This window comes from Harmonia axyridis, chromosome 1, assembly GCF_914767665.1.
Source record: "Harmonia axyridis chromosome 1, icHarAxyr1.1, whole genome shotgun sequence".
In the NCBI taxonomy this organism is placed as follows: domain Eukaryota; kingdom Metazoa; phylum Arthropoda; class Insecta; order Coleoptera; family Coccinellidae; genus Harmonia; species Harmonia axyridis.
In genome coordinates, this window is record NC_059501.1 from 67,869,104 (window position 1) to 67,888,526 (window position 19,423).

The 19,423-nt window shown below is 36.1% G+C and overlaps 2 protein-coding genes and 1 long non-coding RNA gene across 3 annotated transcripts; all 3 read left to right on the plus strand.

The window, feature by feature from the left end:
* On the plus strand, window positions 1-3,218 carry LOC123675656. Its single transcript, XM_045611103.1, has 3 exons — window positions 1-164; window positions 267-454; window positions 3,080-3,218. The coding sequence occupies exons 1-3, from the start codon at window positions 106-108 to the stop codon at window positions 3,205-3,207; spliced, it is 375 nt and encodes a 124-aa protein (XP_045467059.1). The 5' UTR covers window positions 1-105; the 3' UTR covers window positions 3,208-3,218.
* Window positions 3,219-8,820: 5,602 nt separating this feature from the next.
* LOC123675630 (tigger transposable element-derived protein 6-like) lies at window positions 8,821-10,668 on the plus strand. Its single transcript, XM_045611070.1, has 2 exons — window positions 8,821-9,056; window positions 9,154-10,668. Exons 1-2 carry the CDS (start codon window positions 8,959-8,961, stop codon window positions 10,607-10,609), a joined length of 1,554 nt encoding a protein of 517 aa, XP_045467026.1. The 5' UTR covers window positions 8,821-8,958; the 3' UTR covers window positions 10,610-10,668.
* Window positions 10,669-14,836: 4,168 nt separating this feature from the next.
* LOC123675670 lies at window positions 14,837-17,749 on the plus strand. The gene is made up of 3 exons (XR_006746805.1): window positions 14,837-15,090; window positions 15,151-17,417; window positions 17,473-17,749. It is a non-coding gene; the product is annotated as an uncharacterized LOC123675670 (long non-coding RNA).
* Window positions 17,750-19,423: the final 1,674 nt, after the last annotated feature.

Here is a 19,423-nt window from a genome sequence, read left to right on the forward strand (position 1 = left end):
ATAGTAAGTATAATGTATAATCATTATTATCAAAAAACCTTTGAAATGTCAACTGCCACAAGGAGTGGTTTGACACGTTCTTTTTGAAATATAATAAATTTCGATATGCCTGCAAGAGTGAAGACGTGCTGTGTTATTGGATGTGAAAATCGAGATGCAAGAAGGTAATTATAAAATATGAATTCAAAACCCAATTGAAAACTTTTTAACGTCAACACAAGATTTGCAGTACCTATAAAAAGAATATATTTATTTTATTTCCGTAGATATGCCATCACTACCGATGAGAAAATTCGAAAAGTGTGGCTTGAGCGCATCGACAATAGGAAACTTTTGGAATTGGAGAAATATCAAATTAAGCATGTTAGAATATGCCAGTGCCATTTTCATAGTGATTGTTTGGAAAGCAATGGAAAGCTGAAAAAAGGTTCTTTGCCCGCAATTGATTTGTCAGGTAATTAACTGAAGGAGCTTTATACCGCGTAACGCAAAATTCTGCTTTGGTTTTATTGAAGTTTGTAAAAGTAGAGGAGAAGGTGGTAATGTGACCCCCGCAGGTATATTGGCCCCCTTCAATATTAGTTACTTCCCACAACGACATCTAGTATTATTTTGGCGCAACGAGATCATTTTAGTGTACTATTGATTTAATAGCCTATAAATCCGCTAGAGGCGGTTGCGTTCGTTCGTCATTTGAACAAGTAGAAACTCGTACCGGCCAAACTTATTTTACTACTGTGAGTTTTATTCCTTAATTGGTAAAACAACTGATCAAATTTGCTGTGGTTTTGAACATTGTGTCGTGACACTGTGGTCTACAGTACTTATAAGGTAAATATGCATTTTTTTAATATTTCATAATGTTTTAGATTGTATATCAAAATATTTTGAATAACTCTAATTTGGCCCCCCGACATTGGTTGTATCATGGCCCCGGGGGCCACATTACAAATAAGACTTGTTAAGCATTTACATATTTTTATTTTGTGATTTCAGATGCCTAGACAAAGCGTATTATCTCCATCTTCGAAGAAGAAACAAAAGACGTGGGACCCTGAACAAATGAAAAAAGCAATCGATGCAGTGAGGCACAAGGTCATGGGATATAAAAAAGCTGAAAAATTGTTTTCGGTGCCTAGATCTACACTGAAACGGTTAGTGAAGGATCCACAAAAGTCTTTAGATTTACTTGTACATAAACCTCTTGGTCGAAAACCTATACTACCACTTAGCTTGGAAGAAAAGTTAGTGGATTATATTTTGTTTATGGAGGCTAGGTACTATGGACTCACTAGGATGGATGTTAGAAAAATGGCTTATCAGCTGGCGGTGAAAAATAATATTCAGAATACATTCAAGAATGATGTAGCAGGGCGAGCTTGGTTGGATCACTTTTTAAGGCGACACAAAGATAAATTATCGTTGCGCAGACCAATGGGGACATCATATGCTCGTGCTAATGGCTTTAACCGTGAAGCAGTCAAGGAGTTTTTCAATATTTTGGAAGCCGAAATGAGTAAAACGAATTATCCTCCCGACAGAATTTTCAATGTCGATGAAACTGGGTTGACTATCGTGCAATCAAAAGTACCACAAGTGTTAGGGAAAAATGGGAAAAGGCAGATAGGAGCCTTAACTGCTGCTGAACGAGGTTCTTTGTGTACTATTGTCTGCTGCATGAGTGCATCAGGTATGTTTGTGCCCCCTATGATGATTTTTCCAAGGAAAAACTTCACGGATATCTTGATGAAAGGTGCACCTCCTGGAGCGATTGGCAAAGTTCATCCATCTGGTTGGATTCAGTCCAATTTGTTCACTGAATGGTTCAGACACTTCATTGATAAAACTAACCCTAGTGCCGAGTCTCCCATATTACTTATATTTGACGGCCATTACAGTCACACGCGCAACATTGAAATAATAGAGCTTGCTCGTGTAAACCATGTTACGATCATCAGTCTTCCACCTCACACAACTCATAAGCTCCAACCTTTGGACAAGACTTTCATGGGCGCCTTGAAGAGTCACTACAGTGAGGAGATTCGCAAGTTTCTTTTGCACTCTGAAAGAATGCTAAAACCTTACGACATTGCTGAACTTTTTGGACGATCATATCTCAAGAGCACGACAGGAGAAATTGCAGTAAATGGTTTCCGTGCAACAGGCATTTATCCATTTAATCCGCAAGTTTTCAGTGAGGTCGATTTTTTAACGGAAGAATCTCATAGTTCTCTTACTCCTGATAACCAAGAAACAGGCCTTGTTGATGTAGTATCCCAGAGTACTCCAGTAGTGAGCTCTGAAGTACAAGAGCTGCAAAGTAGTTTGATTCTCCCAGAAGACATTCAACCAATCCCTAAGGCAAAGACTCGCACTTCTAATCGTGGAAGAAAGACTACTCGAGCGAACGTTATCACTTCATCGCCATATAAAAACCAATTAACCGAATCATTACAAGTAGCAGAGACTCGTGTAAAAGGGTGCGGACGAGGACGTGGTCGCGGACGTGGACAAGGTGTCAGGCATAATTATGATGGAGCAAGCACAAGTGGAGTTAGTGTACGGCGCAAGAGAGATGTGACACCCAGCAGTAGTTCCGACAGTGACGAAACAAACGTCAATTTTGATGACATAAATCTGAATAGGGTTCCTGACAACGAAAATGTACCCTGTATTTTTTGCGAAACCATTTATACCAATGACAGACCTGGAGAGAAATGGATACAGTGTCAGAGTTGCCAATTATGGGCTCATATTGCCTGTGCAGGTTCAGAAGGGGACTATTATATTTGTGACTTCTGTCGTTAGGTGCCAATACATTTAATGTGACCCCCAGGGGGCCACGTAACCATCAGCTGATCTCGAGATGCCAAATTTGATTACTTAAGAATAAATGATAATTTGTATTTCATTTAGCGAGTTTATTTTATTTCATTGTAAGATGTGAATGCACATATAAATACTGAACCCAATATTTTTCATTTCATCTTTTTAATTCCTTTATTTTAGAAATGAACCCTCAAAAGCAAAGTGGGGGGTCACATTACCACCTTCTCCTCTAATAGATAATATATTCTAGGGTATACTGCAGATCACGAGGACATTTTCTTTAGAGAGCCGAAAAAAACAATATTTCATGATATAACTCTAAAGGACGTTTATGAAATAGGACCTTCTACGTCATTTGGGTTGAGTCTTGAGTCCTAAACGAGGTGTTACCGTACATGACCGGACCTATGGAAATGCAAAAAAAAATGAAGTTAGATAAGGAGAATTCAATCCAAGATATATCTGTTGGTTCTGTCTCAGAAATGATAAGTAGAGAGGAAGAATGTGTGAATTCTGCTGGAAATGTTTCCAGGAGGGAGCGGTCAGAAGGTGAGATTTAAAGAATCACTATTGAAATTAATGAGTCAACACGAGTTGAAAGATGACATCGGTAACATTCAAAAATTACATTCAGAATTATTACAAGTCTGAAAAATTTAAGTTGGTGATTGGTGATTCCATGTTCAAAATAAAGGACAGATGTCTATATACAGGTTGTTCCTAAATTGAACGTACAAACGAAAAGGGGAGATTCCTATGTTTTAAACACAAAAGGTTTTCCGGGAACTCATAGTGGTGAGACCATTGCCAGGTGTTTAACAGAAATGCTAAGAGGTTGGAATCTCGCTATAAAAGATGTTCATGTCGTAATTGCTGATAACGCAGGCAATATGAAAAGCAATGCAAGAAGTCAATATAAACTACGAACCATGTTTCGCTCATACACTTCAACTAATTATTCATGATGGCATCAACAGTCAAAGAGCTATTAATGATGCAATCGTAAAATCTCGGAAAATCGTGGGACATTTCAGTCATTCTCAATTGGCATGTGGTAAACTTGAACAAATTCAAAACCAGTTGAATTTAAAAAAAAAAAAGTTGATTCAGGATATTCAAACGCGTTGGAATTCTACGTACTATATGCTTGAGCGTTTATTGGAACAAAAAGAAGCGATCACATTATATATTACCAACAATGATGGTCTCACCAACCTTACTTACTCTGAATGGGAATTGGTGAAAAACATCCTCAATATTTTAAGGCCATTTGAAGAAATCACAAAAATTGCAAGTAAAGAGCAATGTTGCATTTCTGAAGTGATTCCATTAGTCGTAACATTAAAAGAATATTTATCTAAGAGGGGCCAATCTTTGCTGGTGTAGGCACAATGAAGAATGAACTTTTAACAAGTTTAGAAAGAAGACTTGGTGAAACAATATTTCAACGAGAAAATCTGTATGTTGCCACATTCTTAGACCCAATGTTTAAAATGAATTTTTTCCCTAAAGATACCAAAGGACAAATATTAACCTGTATTAAAAATTCAATTAAAAGGAAGTATAATACTGTAGCTGAAGTGGATCTCGAATCTTCGGAAGATGATAATATTCCTTTAAGCGATTTAAATAATGAAAATACATTCTGGGGAACCTTTGACAGTATTGCCTCTACTTCGACCGAAACCACCAAAACAAAAAACATGCAAGCATGGGAAAATGAAGTAATGACATATTTGGAATGTTCAACACAACCGAAAGATAAATCTCCTTTCGAGTGGTGGGAGGCAGAAAAGAAAAAATTTCCTTGTTTGTTCACCGCAGCTTCGGTGTACCTGTCAGCGCCTGCTGCCAGTGTGTCTAGTGAGCAACTATTCAGTGAATTAGGCAATATTTATGAACCAAAAAGAAAAAGACTTAATGAAGAAAGGGCGGAAATGTTGGTGTTTTTACATCACAATATCAAGAAATTAAATTTCAGTTATTAGGAATATGAATATATTAATGTACAGTATTTTGTATCTGCCATATAAAGTTCCTACCTATGTTTGTTAGTATAGTTGTTTAATGTTGATTTGTTTTCCTTTTTTAATAAAAAATATTTCCCTTAAAATGAAAAATCTTATTTTGTTTGATAAAGTATTCCATTTTTGCACTGAGGAGGCAAAAAAAATTTGCCGATATTTTTGCCGATATTCTTTGCCGATACGATATATCGGCAACAACTGCCGATATGCCGATATACCGATATCAATATCGGTATCGTTCTATCCCTAGAATTTTTAGGACACAGAAAGAATAAAACCTAATCCAAAAAAATTAGGAGCAGTAACTAAATTTCCAATTCCTAAAACACCGAAAGAAATCAAATCTTTCCTCGGTTTAGTTGTTAAGTTGGATATTATAGAAAATTCATTCCAAATTTTGCAAAGATAGCAAAACCTTTAACTGCGTGTTTAAAAAAAGAAGCGAAAATTAATATTGATGATATGAAATATTTAGAAGCTTTTCAGGTTCTGAAACGTAACCTTTTAAACCATCCAATCCTATTTTACCCTGATTTTAATAAACCTTTCGTGCTTACGACAGATGCATCCGGATATGCAATCGGTTCAGTTCTTTCTCAAGGTATTCCGCCAGGTGATTTACCTGTAGCATACTCTTAGCCAATCGGAAACAAAATATAGCACCATAGAAAAGGAGCTTTTGGCTATTATATTCAGTTGCAAATTTTTTAGACCCTATTTGAACGGAAGAAAATTTATAATTTAATCGGATCATAAACCATTAACTTGGTTATTTTCATTAAAAGAACCAAATTCTCGCCTTATGCGATGGCGATTTAAATTAGAGGAATTCGACTATGAAATTAGATACAGAAAAAGTTCAATGAATAATGCAGATGCATTAAGCAGAATTGTTATAGAAAACGAAATCAATTTTGAAAATTTCATAAAGCTGAATGAAATGAATGAAATAACGGATTCTCCAAATATAAAAGAGAAAGAAGGTAATTTATTCAAACTAGAAATTACGCATTAGCGCATTGTGTTTCTAAAGACTTCCACATGAGTCCAGGTATAGCCGTCTGTTTCAAAAATAAATACGGAAATATTGAAAATCTGAAATCGCAAAATAAAATGGTAGGTCGAGTTGCAAAGATTCGAAAAGATAATAGAAATATTTATTATTATTTAATTAATTATAATAAGGTACCGGCGGGTTATAAGGCCCGGCTCGAAATAAGGCCCAGATCAAGTTTTTTGTTGAAAAAGTGACATCTAGCGGATCAAAAGCGAAAAATAGGTTCAGTACTTACAAAGAACTTCATATCAGCTGCTTTTTTGCCGCTAGAGGACACTGTTTCGATTCCGCAGCCATTTGTATTCGGTTACGCTAAATATTTAAGTGCTGTTATAAATACTGCTCTAGGTATATTCGCTTCCAGACTTATTTGAGTGAATGCTTCCTAGTTTTTTATTTAGGGCTCTGATTATATTGAATATCTAGTGAAATTTCTTCCTCAGTAAGTATCGTTTTTATCCTGGGTTCTATTGAAACTAACCTAAAAATCATCAATATCGCTGTTCTGGAAATAGGGCCCACAACTGGGCCTTATTTTCAGTCAGTGGGCCTTGTTTCCAGTTACTTTATTTATTCGAATGATATGCATTTTTTCGTTTATTTTTCTAGATTATGGGCAAAAAGAGGTATACGGGCCAATTGGACTTCCGAAATGATGGAAGAAGCCATCGACCTGTTGAAACAAGGTAAATCACAGCGTTATGTTGAAAAGCACTGTGGTATTCCAAGGCGCACCTTACGAAATCATTTGAAATCTGGAAATACAGAAAGGAAACTTGGACGCAAAAAACTTCTGACTGCTGATCAAGAGAACGAACTAGAAAATCGTATAATACGGCTTTCGGAAGTAGGAGTTCCGTTAACACCAAAGCAACTGCGAAGATGTGTGTACAATTTCACAAAAGCAAATTCCATAGAAAACAAGTTTAATGTTCAGAAAGAAATGGCGGGGAAAGATTGGTTCCAGCGATTTCTAAAACGTCATCCTGCACTGTCGAAGCATAAGGCGCAAAGTATGAACCCTGCCAGGGCCCAAAAGCTCAATCCCGTTATTGTCAAAAATTATTTCACAAAACTCGGAAATATTATGGATAAATTGCAAGTACGCCACTCCCCACATCGAATATACAATTTAGACGAAAAAGGATGCAGGTTAACTCTCCATCATTCCCAATTAGTACTTGCTCAGAAAGGTGCCCGCCGTGTTCATTTGGTAGCTCACGAACACGCTGAAAATGCAACAATTGTAGCTTGTGTAAATGCGGTTGGCCATACAATACCACCCATGATTCTTTTCAAAGGACAGCGTCTAAAACCTACTTTCAAAGATAATCTGCCTGACGGAGCTGTCGTGCATATGGGTACGGCCATGGTGAGCCGCTTCTCGCGTCTCGCTTTATCGCGGCTGATTAGACTAGCGCTCGGCGACTGGTGAACCTGCTAGATTGTAGCAGGTGGTGGTCATAGTGCACCGCTCGTCAAAACGTCTCGTTGTGTTTGCCGCTGCAGCATAATTCATTTTTCATCATGAATTTATGCCGTGAGGATCTTTTGGCTATCTTAATAGCTAGTGATAGTGTTTCTTTGAAACTAAAACGTGGAAGGTCTACTGACGTTCATGAAATAAATAGATCACGCCAAAAAGTTGGTGAATATCATACCTTGTTTTCACAGCTGACGGCCCATCCAGAAAAAAGTATATTTTGAATCTAATAGAAAATCGTTCAAAAAAACAGTGGTGCAACTTTCATCAACAAAGAATTCTGCCGGAAGAACGTCTTACGGTCACTCTGAGGTAAGTTAGGGTAAATGCACTGGTTCTCGACCAGTTAACAGAAACATCGATTTCGAGCACGATTTTTTCACACATAAACTTATCAAATTTTAATGGTATTGGTGTTCATCGATTCTTTGGCGAGTTTTAAATGATTTGTCATATAATTTTAAGCGTTCTTTCCGCATTTAACCTTTGAAATGTGAAAACATATAGAAAACCTCAATAACCTTCGGTTCTCGACCACGCCGCAGAGTTCTCGACCATTTTTGTGTTATTTTTCGACCACTAATAATAGTGGCCGCTCCACTTGAAAATTTTATAAAAAACTTTAGAGCGAGATGAGTGATTAGTACTTACTTTCGTACCGTACCATCGACATCACTACCTATCACTCAGATTGGTTTCAGATGAGGTAATCAATTAAGAAACACTAGGAACGTAAAAAAAAATTATTTTGCAAAAATTTCCACTTTCTATAAATATTTCAAAATAGCAACTCATACAACATTATTTGGGGTAGAAATAAGTGTTTCAACGTTAATTCGGTGGTCGCAAACTAATATTCAAAAAGTAGATATAAATGGATCAGGGTATCGAAAAAAAAATGAAAATGATCAACAGAAATATATCGGTTGGAATAAACAATTATTGAAGTAACATATTGGTTCTCGACCACTTTGGTCGAGAAATAAAAGGTATAAATTTTCCAATACCAGTTCGCGACCGCCGAATATTGACAAAAAAATATACATTTATTTGCTTTTTGATTGAAATACACTCGAAAATATATCTTATAGTTGATATGGAACAAAATATACACACATAATTCATTTAAAATAAGAAATAATTACTATTTTCTGGTCATATACAGTGAAACCTCCCTTGGCGGACACTCCCCATAAACGGACGCTCCCCACAAACGGACAATTTCCCTGGAACGGAGAAATTCGGGACAATTTTCTTGTTATACGAATTCTCATAAGCGGACACCTCTATCGGACGGACACGGACACCACAATTTTCCCAGCGGTGCCGAAAAACCTCCCATTAACGGACACGGAATTCTGAAGAGCGGCCAAAAATGAATATGTTGGTACCCACCAGTCAAAGACGATCTTGTAGTATAATTTTAACCCAACCGCGCAAACAGGAACTTCGGGGAACCCCCTTCATTTCGTTCATAATCGTCACAACCCAAATACGTTCTTAGTTTTCAATACACAGTATTACACAGTGCCGCTAGCAGTGAAACGCATGTTATTAGAATCATGGCGCCTAGAAAAAGATTTCTGACGTTGAAAGAGAAAATGGAGCTGATAAATATTGCAGAAAAGGAGAATTCATCAGTGCGCAAGTTAGCAGAAAGGTTAGTCATTCCTTCCGAAGTTATAAGAAGTTCAATTGTTCAAACCAGAAAGTTTAAATTTTGATAAGTTGTGTAATTTTTTCTTGAATCTTTTCAGATTCAACATAGGTAAAACTCAGGCGGCGGCAATTGTGAAACAGAAAGATAGAATTCGCGATATGTGGCAATCTGGTGATAGTCTGCAGCAAAAACTATGTAGATTGAAAAACATTCCAGAAAAAATTGACAGAGATTGTCTAGATTGGTTTTCCCGAGTGCGAAATCAGAACATCCCGGTTTCAGGACCATTGATTAAAGCGAAAGCGAAAGAAATTGCAAGCATGTTGAATTATGATAAATTCAGTGCTTCAAATGTATGGTTGCAAAAATGGAGGACAAGGCATAATATAAGTTTCAAAGCTATATCTGGCGAATCTGCGGATGTTAATGTAGAAAATGTAAATGAATTTCTACAAAATTTGCCATCTCTTCTTTTAGGATATAAACCAGAAGATATTTTCAACGCTGATGAAAGCGGTTTGTACTTTCGGGCACTACCAGATAAAACAATGGCACTCAAAAAAGAAAAATGCGTTGGCGGTAAAATGTCAAAAGAGAGGCTCACTATTTTATTCTGTGCTAACATGACTGGTCAAAAAGAAAAATTATTAGTAATCGGAAAAGCCGCCTGTCCACGCGCACTTAAGAATGTTTCAATCAAAGACCTGCCAGTTACATGGAAATCAAATTCCAAAGCATGGATGACTGGCGTCATAATGAAGGAATGGCTCATAGATATGGACCGAAGAATGAGGTTCCAAAAGAGGAAAATATTGCTATTTCTGGATAATGCTGGTTCACATCCGAAGGATGTGAATCTAACTAATATAAAACTATGTTTCTTACCACCTAACTGCACTTCGGTGTGTCAACCTTTGGACCAAGGCATAATAAAAAATGTTAAATTTTTCTACAGAGACTTGATACTGAAACATGTTCTATCAAAAATGGATAGTGCTTCATCAGCTTCAGAATTATCGAAATCAATAAATATTCTGGAAGCACTGTATTTCATTAAAACAGCTTGGGACAACGTTGCTCAGAGAACTATCCAAAATTGCTTCACTAAAGCGGGATTCAAGAAAAATGGGCCTTCTTCGAATCTCTCTGAAGAGGCATATGACGAAGAAGACTGCGTACCCTTGTCAGTACTAGCCACCTTTTTCAAAAACTGTAAAGCAGTGTGCAACACAGTGGATGATAGAGAATTTATTGATTTAGACGAAGAAATTACTACTGAAGAGCATTCCGATTTTGTCGATAAAAATGGAGAGAAAGATGACGAAGATCGAATTGAACAGGAGAGCAACATAGAAGGTTGCATTATTTCCGAAAGCACCAAAATAAAAACCAATAGCGAAGCACTGAAATTGATTGGCGAATTGAAAATATTTGCCCAAGAAGATTTTGTGGCTTTTCGACTGGTTAAAAATCTGGAGACCCACTTTCAAACACGTCTACTTTCTGAAAGAGAAAAAAAAATGACACAATCCAAGATTACTTATTTTTTCTGAATGAAATTCATAATGTACATAAACTGTTTCTGTAACAGCTTCATACTTTGCAATTCATTTTTCTTTATAAAGTATATACATATTATATTTCAATAAATGCATTTCGTTTTATTTCTCTTTGTATTTATTTTGAACCTTCCCACAAGCGTACACCTCCCACGACCGGACAAAAAAGCTGGAACCAACGGTGTCCGCTCTTGGGAGGTTTCACTGTATCACAAAGCACTTTTCTAAGAGAGGACGAGAAAGAACCCTTTTCTATGAAAGACGATTATAAACTAATTTTTAGCGCGAAAACTTTGACCTATACCACTACTATGCAAACTATCTTGGAAGGGTAGAATGGTCGAGAACACGTACCGCGAAAATATTTTGCACTACATGATATATTTTAATTATTATTTTATCTCAAATCACGGAATGGTCAAGAACCAGTGCATTTACCCTAATTCTCTTCATATTTTTGTTCATTGGTTCAGTACCCTGAGTATATTTGTTTATTTCATTTGCCATATATCGACTCATATAATTTCCACCGACTGAAAGATGTAGATGAATTTCTTGTAATTGAAACATCAAATTTTCTCTTAAAATTATTGAATAAGTAAAAAAAATAATATAAAATAACAATATCCCATATCACGCTATTTAAAAACACTTTAGAAATCAAAATTTCTCTATTAATGTCCATCCTATCGATATTTATTCACTACTACGTCCAAATTCCTTTATGAAATCAATCAAGCGGGCTTACCGGCAAGCGAGAAAAGAATAAGTAATTCATTCCGGTAAAAGCGAGAAGAAGCTGGCTGAGCACTCGGAAGCGGGCGAGCAGGCGCACTATGTCCATACCAGATCATTTCTTCGTATGTTTATTACCCGCTAGCAAGACGCGATAAAGCGAGACGCGAGAAGCGGCTCACCATGGCCGTACCCTATGGCACCCAAAGGCAGCATGACTTCTGAAATATTTGTCAAGTGGCTGGAACATTTCGCTACCTATAAAGCACCAGGTAAAGTTTTGTTGATTCTTGATGGAGCTTCTTGTCACTTGGATATATATATTGTCCTTAAAGCTGAAGAATTTGATATTACAATTTTCTGTCTCCCAAGCAATACCACACATGAATTGCAACCACTAGATAAGTCAGTGTTCAGATCGTTCGAACACAACTGGGATCAAGAACTCTTATTCTACTGGGACAAATATCCAGATCGAAGAATGACGAAAGATAGATTCGGACTCGTGTTCACACCAACCTGGAATAAAAGTGTATGTCAATTGACAATATCACTAATGGCTTCAGAAGTACAGGTATCTATCCCTACAACCCAAATGCAATAGCAGAGACTGCCTTTGCGCCTTCTCTACCAACACATCAAGAGAATCCATACCCTGATGCGCCCATTTCGGACATTTCAAGCTCAAGTGATGAAGAAGATAATTTGCTATTAATGAGATTAAAACTCAAACTCCAAAAATCCAGGGAATATGAAAGCGGCTCAGGTACAGTTCCAGAAACCTCAGAAGCATCATCTAGTTTTCCTGCTTCAATTTTACCGAGCTCATCATCGGAAATTTTACCAGCCTGTTCTTCAAAGGAAAACACATTTCATTCCATTTTACCTACCCCGGAGGGCAAATTGAAAAAAATTACTTCAACTCCTAGAAGAAAAGCAATCAATTACAAGGCACAGACTCTTTGTAGAGACTTGTTTTCTGATAAAAATGAAGAAAACATTTCGTTGAGTTCAAGATCTTCGAAAAAAAATGTTGAAAAACAACCAGAAGTGACAGAATCGTGGATGTGCAGCATCTGCCATGAAGATTTTGAGGCTGATATGCGTCGATGCACAAGTTGCAATCTTTGGGCACACGAAGAATGTATTGGATATACTGCAGAAGATAATGAAGATTTCGTTTGTTGGGATTGTGCTCCATAAATGCAAGCTGGGCCCTATTTCGAGAGCGACCGGAAATAAGGTCCAATATTCTACTTTTCTTATATGTTTTTTTTTTTTAATTTATCACGTTGAATTTCGAAAGTTTTATTTTTATATTTGAACAGAAAAAGAATGAAGGTTTGGTTTTCATAAAGCGTTTCAGTAAAATATATTAAAATGAAAAAAAAATCACTCACAGAAGCTTAGGTGGGCCTTATAACCCGCCGGTACCTTATAATATAATACAATTACATAATTTATTTATTTATTATACGAAAGAAAATTATTATGATAAACCTACTTACGAAAACGTATTTAAATCTCTAATGGAACTTAGAGAAATTTGTGAAAAAAATTATGAAAAATATTTAGCAATACCGAGTATAAGTAGCGGATTAGACCGATTGAAATGGTCTACAATTCTTAATATGATAAAATATATTTTCCTGAATTTGAGTATAAAAGTTACTATATTCTATTCACTAAATAAAAATGGTAATAAATGGAAATAAATCAAATCGAAGCATCGAATATGCAAATGAACGTTTTGAACGAAATAAAAGAAATAAATAATGGCATTGAAGATGACTTAGTGTCATTAATTAATCAAGTTTCTAATGAAGAACTTGACGAATGTTTAGAATGACTAAATGCAGGTGAATGTGAAAATGATGATTTCAATGAAAATGAAGATGAAAGTATAATTGATTTCGAAACTTCAAACGTGATTATACACGATGATGTAACTATTCACAGTAGTGTAGAAAATCCTATCTTCGAAATACCTTATACGGAGAGAAATATAAACTCCGCGAATTTACAGGTCATACTTAAAAAGGCATCGAATTATGATGTTACGAAAATTAAATTGTTCGGAGAAAAATTAAGATTTCTTGTATCAGTGAATTTGTTATAATATTACTTCATCCGAACAGATTACGAGAGAGACAACCAACCCTACACTTGAAAGTATTACTTCATGTCGTACGGTGGCGCGGCGAGTCTGCGCGTGGCGAGGCCATCGAGGGCCATCGAGAGAGACAACAAGAATAGATCTTCGATGATCGAGAGCGAACGTCAGGGACATAACCTTAGTGTTAAAGTCCTTCTGAACATCCCTTCTGTTCTGCCTTCTGAACTGTGCTTGTGTTAGAGATAGAGTTAGACTTACTAGAGTGTCTTGAGAATAAACGATCAAAATCATTATCTGTGTATTAGTAAATACTCTGTATTGATAACCCAAATATCCAATAGAATTCTGTCGAAACAGATTTATGTAGATTCATTCGAGAATATCTTCGTCCAAAAAGTCCTTATACATTATACTTTAAATCATTAGAATTAGAAAAACCTCTTGTACGAATTTTACAAGATGAATTCGATTATAAGAGCTTTGATTTGAAAATATCGAGAACATTAGTAGAAGATGTTGAAGACAAGGAGGAACAACTCCTTAGAATGAAACAATTCCATGAAACTAAAAAATCACATCGTGGATTACGCGAAAATTTATTAAGTTTCCATAAAATCGAAATACATTATATCACGAATTATAACCCAAATTCAAACGCATTAGTTGAAAGATTTCATTCCACTCTCATAGAACAATTGGAAATAAAAATTTGACTTTTCAAAACAAATTAGCCCAAGCATTATTGAGTTATAACAATTCTGTTACGTCGTGAATGTACCCTGTAGCTCCTGGAGAAAATTTGTTGTTTGTTGGCGCCACCTGCGGCCGCGGAATGAACCCGGTCAGTAAACATCACCATTAATTAATAATTTTCTCAAGCATCGAACTGTGCTCATCTATTCGAAAAGTTATCAAACTTAAGTTCATTGCTTACTTAAAAATTCATCTATCATCTTTATATATTTCAATTCCTGTTCTTCTGTTAAAAATTGATTAAGCAATTTCGAGTGAACTGTGTGATACTCGAATTAAGTGATAACCACGAAGCCGGTGCAGAAAAGGTTAATCATCCCTTTCACCTATCCACCTAACCACCTTCTGCCACCAGATTAGGGGGTGAATTCACAGACACCATCTCTTTCAACTCACGAGGTGAGTGCACACAAAATTCATTCAACAAATTGCTTAATCTCGTAATAATTATCTTCTCCTACCATTATGTGAATGAAATTGAAATTTCTCCTTCTTCTCATACCTTATACTCATTGGTCGTTATCTATTACTATAGCCCAACACATCTTATTTGCTACAACCCTCCACAGATGTCATCCCTGTCATCTCTGAAAGTTTAACATTCCTTTTTATGCTGGGCTATAGTAATCTCCAATAGAATAATTACAAAGTTATCAACCTTTTTAGAAATTCAGTAATGCTTTATATTTTTTATCATCTATCAATTCATTATGAATTATTTTCTATTTCAGAGGCAACAAACCATAATCATGGAGGGGGGGGTTTTAAACCCGTCCCCTACCCCAGAGGGGTTTATATCGTTGGGGTCGGTGGGCCCCTACGACATATTCATAGAGAAAGACGTCAATATAACGGTATGGTGTCTTAAACGGTATGTTACTATATGAATTATGTATATACTTAATTAATTTTTTTCATTTTTTTTTTACAGATGCTGATTAGTTTATATTTTTTTAATTTTGAAAGATATATTGCTTGATACCAATTGGGCATAATTATGAACATCGAAGAATCAGCTGACATGTGATCAAAACAATGAAACAGAATAATCATACATGTTTACTAAATGATTCCTCGTTTACTTATGTGGCAACTTTAACATACATTTTTCATACTGGTATGAACTAAAGTATTCAATTTTTGATAAATATATGGTACTCACGGTAACGGTCATCACTGGTCGACGCTATCCCGACTCAACCCCTCAGCTTGAATGATTTCAGTTTGAGCCGCACGTGCTACCTATGCAACCAACTAAACTTTGAGTGCATTATTCTGCCTAAACGGTCGCAGGCGCTGAATTTATATTTGGAACGCATATATGACTGCATAAAATAAGTGTGCATAATTATGACCAGAGCGTCTGAAGGGGTTAAATTTTTAAAAATTTTTTTGTTTTTATCGAATGCCTTATCATAACATCGAAACATCTAAATTTAGCCAAGATTCAAATCTAAGAAGGTATATGTAGAAGTTGTTAAATATGTATCTAATTAATTTGAAGAGGATTATATCAGGTTTGTTAGTAATCATATAGATATGAAGAACAAAATAAATTTCAACAATATGAGAGTGTCAAGTTGGCAAAAATAAAATGATAAATACCTTTAGTTAGTTGAAACTAAAAATATGAAGGTACCAAGCAGCCCATCACAAAAAGCTATTTCATATCCTCCATAGCTACTAAGCGAATGTGCCCCTTCAGGAATTCGCGCTCCTGACCATCCCCACAAAATAGTAAGAGTAAGGGGCTGAAATGATTGGTAATAATAATAATATAATAGTTATTTTATTAGATAAAATATTACTCCATAGCGAATTATTCTAATAATTGATAGAAATATGTACACAAAGCAACCACTCTATCCTTGTGCAGAAATGTAATTGATTTGAATAATAGGGATCTTTCGTTTTTCCGCAAAAGGAAATGCAGAGATACCACATTATTCCTGATAAAAATGCAACATTGTAACAAATTATCAGCTGCTTCGTTCGAATGATAGTTCAGGATATGAAGCACTGATTGAAGTCGTTTTAAATAATATTTTCTAAAAAAAAAGCTTGTGGGGTTGGGTAAGGTCAAGGTAACATTTTCATTGGATATGAGTATATCTCCTATTTTTTCGCAATAGAATCCGATTGAATGGGGAGATATCCGAAAACTGCAATGCGTAATTACTACTATATATATTTTTTTTTAGAAGGTGGGACACACATTCTACATTTATCTGTAAAATAATCGTTTTCATAACTCGCAGTATTTCGCCGTTTATTCGTTGACCCAAGAGAAGATCGCTCTCAGCCCTCACGATGACAAACGATATCTAGTATCTGGAACCTTTGAAACACTACCCTGGGACCATTATTCCATCAACAAACGAAAAACAGAAGAACCTGATGAGCCAAGGAAGAAGATTACTATATTGGAAACACTATTAACTATGTAACACTCTGTAATTGTTTTCCACTAATTGTATAATAAATAACCAAATTCAATTATTTGTAAATAGGTAAAACACCTCTTACTTCAAATGAAAAAACACTTTATGGAATAAACGTATTATAAGTGGATGGCCTTTTATTCCCGAACACAATTGGATCTCCACAGCCTGTATATTCATAATTAGCAATCATAACGCTTCCGTTTGTGACATCAAGATATGAAAATTCCCAGCTAATAGTTTGTTGTTGATAAATCCTATTATCAGGTATTATGAGGTAGGTTTGAATAATAAATAGATGATTAGAGAGTTTAACATATCCTAGTCAACCTATTTCAAGATATGAATTCAGTGAATTTCCGAACAAGGCTGTGAAATAGATACACTACTCAAACTACCACGTCAGATAGACGTATTACTAAAGCAATCAAAAAACTCTTTTGAGTATGGTCATATCAATCTAAGTAATATTTTTTTTTTGATGAAATTGAGGTGTTCTGTTGATTAGTATTGCGTATCATAATCATCATAAATAGGATGCACCCAAGATTGCAAAACATCTAAGGTCGAATGATACCTTACGATCATCTAATCACATTGTAATAATTTTTGAGCGAATTGCATAACATCCTGATGGTATGGTAATCAGACTGAATGTTGATAATAAAACGAGTAAATATAAAAAGGAAAAAATTTCTACGATTCAGAATCAGTTCGAGTTGACATCTCTTCCTAATATCTCAAGTGATCTCTACAGGTATGTTTTTTTATACTATTCATAAACACCTAGTATATTATTCTTTCTTTGATAGATAATGCGAATCAAATATTTCAAAGCGACTGAAGCTATGAAAGCGGTGATAAACTTGGGCATAGATGATCCCATTATAAATCAGTGGTATCGTCAGCGAGAAAAACACTGTTACATTCTCTACGTTGATGATAAACCCGCGTAGAATGAATCCATATCTGTTGAAAGTTTTATGTAATCTTAGAATGTATGTACTTCTGTAAGAACAAGGTATTGAACAATGTAGATAATGAGCATTATACGTTTAGCCAATAAAAATAAATGTTCTTAAAATTGTTCTTTATTTTTTTGTACAAATATAAGCTTGAACATCAATAACAAACTTTAGCCACAGCTTATCAAACACACAGCTGGCACACTCTATGGTTTCTAGAATTAATTCAAGGGACATGTAATTCTATTATTTAACATGATATATTTTCTGTATTTATAAAAACGATCGATTTCTTTGTTAGTGCTTCAATTCACCTACACAGCCTTTATATTCGATTAGATTTTTCTCGTACTGCAAAAGATAAGCTAATAATCAAGGTTGAATTTCCGTTCACGTTTAAGCATATGCATTTCGAATATCTGTAGACCAATATTTCATCGCTAATTTTCCTACAACTTGAATAGTCTAGGGGTTAAGATATATTAAATGTAACAATTAAAGATTTGTGCCTGAAACTCAACATTAATCCTGTAAATAGAAAAACTAAATCTCAATCATTATCCTCATCCGTCAGTTCCCATAGACTAACATTCCATCGATATTTTTTCTTTTTTCCAACAACTTGAATAGTCTAGAGGTTAACACATCATACTCACAACGTGGAAATTCTGTTTTTTTTTCAATAGCTTGCATAGTCTAGAGGTTAGAAGGTAAAATGTTGAAATCTGAGTTCCTATAATCAACCTGCATACCCATATCACACATCACATAAATATTATTGTTTTTTCATATCAAAGCTATTTATCTAGGTTATATTTCGCGTTTGAAGTCTCATCAGAATGACTTCCTGAACAATCCTAACCTAATTTTTATGAATGAAATGAAGATTCAATATTGTAATTGTAAGATAATGACGATGGTATATGATGTTTAACTATAGACCAACATTCCAACATATCATCGCTGACTTCCAACAAAGGAGCAAAGCGGGTTCTCCGCCGGAAGTGACGCAATAATGGCGGGAAAATTTGAATATGAAGGTGCAATAGGTCTCCTATACGTGCTAGGATACTAATTTATATTCAGTTTAAGCCTTGTGGCGCCACCTACCCACAATATATTGAAATTACCATTTAGTCGATAAGAGTTCTACTTATATGGGCGTGGTCCGGAAGTGACGTAATAGGTCTCCTATACGTGCTAGGTGAATATTTCAAAAAAGTGCGATTTGGCGCAATCGCTGATAAGGATGACCACACCTGACCGCAGGCGCAATCGCTGATAAGGATGACCACACCTTGTTTTCATGATGATATGTAATTTTTAAAAAAAAACTCGAGATTCTCCCGTTCGGATTCGAACTTGGACACTTCCTGTGTCTGTAATCTGACATCAGCCTGTTGGATCTCTCGGCCACACCGCGACGGCGGTAATATCTGTACGAAATGTGTATGTAGAAGGATGGAGAAGGCGGGGGGTGGGGGAGAGAGAGAGGCTGAGGATCGCGCGCCGCTGCTCGGGCAGACAGACAGACAGACAAGAACCCCCCCAATGTGAGCCAACCCCACCCCCGGGGGGACCCGGCGGACCCCCGGTAATGGGGTGATCTGCCCCCCTGGTGGTCTGGTTTCCGGGTCAATGGGGTGATCTGCCCCCCTGGTGGTCTGGGAGCTTTCTGACACCCCTTACCTTCCACCCTCTCAGTATCCAACACCTAAGCATCGAACTCGCAGCACCTCACCCTGAAAACCCAGCCTACACGTCTACATCAATTCGGACCTGCCATCTCAAAGAATGA

What these genes read in the sequence shown, in the direction of transcription:
- LOC123675656 (XM_045611103.1), top strand. Translation starts at nt 106, where the DNA reads ATGCCTGCAAGAGTGAAGACGTGCTGTGTTATTGGATGTGAAAATCGA. An exon ending in GAAAATCGAGATGCAAGAAG is followed by an intron (nt 165 to 266) that starts GTAATTATAAAA and finishes TTATTTCCGTAG; the next exon opens with ATATGCCATCACTACCGATG. An exon ending in GCCCGCAATTGATTTGTCAG is followed by an intron (nt 455 to 3,079) that starts GTAATTAACTGA and finishes AATATATTCTAG; the next exon opens with GGTATACTGCAGATCACGAG.
- LOC123675630 (XM_045611070.1), top strand. Translation starts at nt 8,959, where the DNA reads ATGGCGCCTAGAAAAAGATTTCTGACGTTGAAAGAGAAAATGGAGCTG. An exon ending in GTGCGCAAGTTAGCAGAAAG is followed by an intron (nt 9,057 to 9,153) that starts GTTAGTCATTCC and finishes GAATCTTTTCAG; the next exon opens with ATTCAACATAGGTAAAACTC.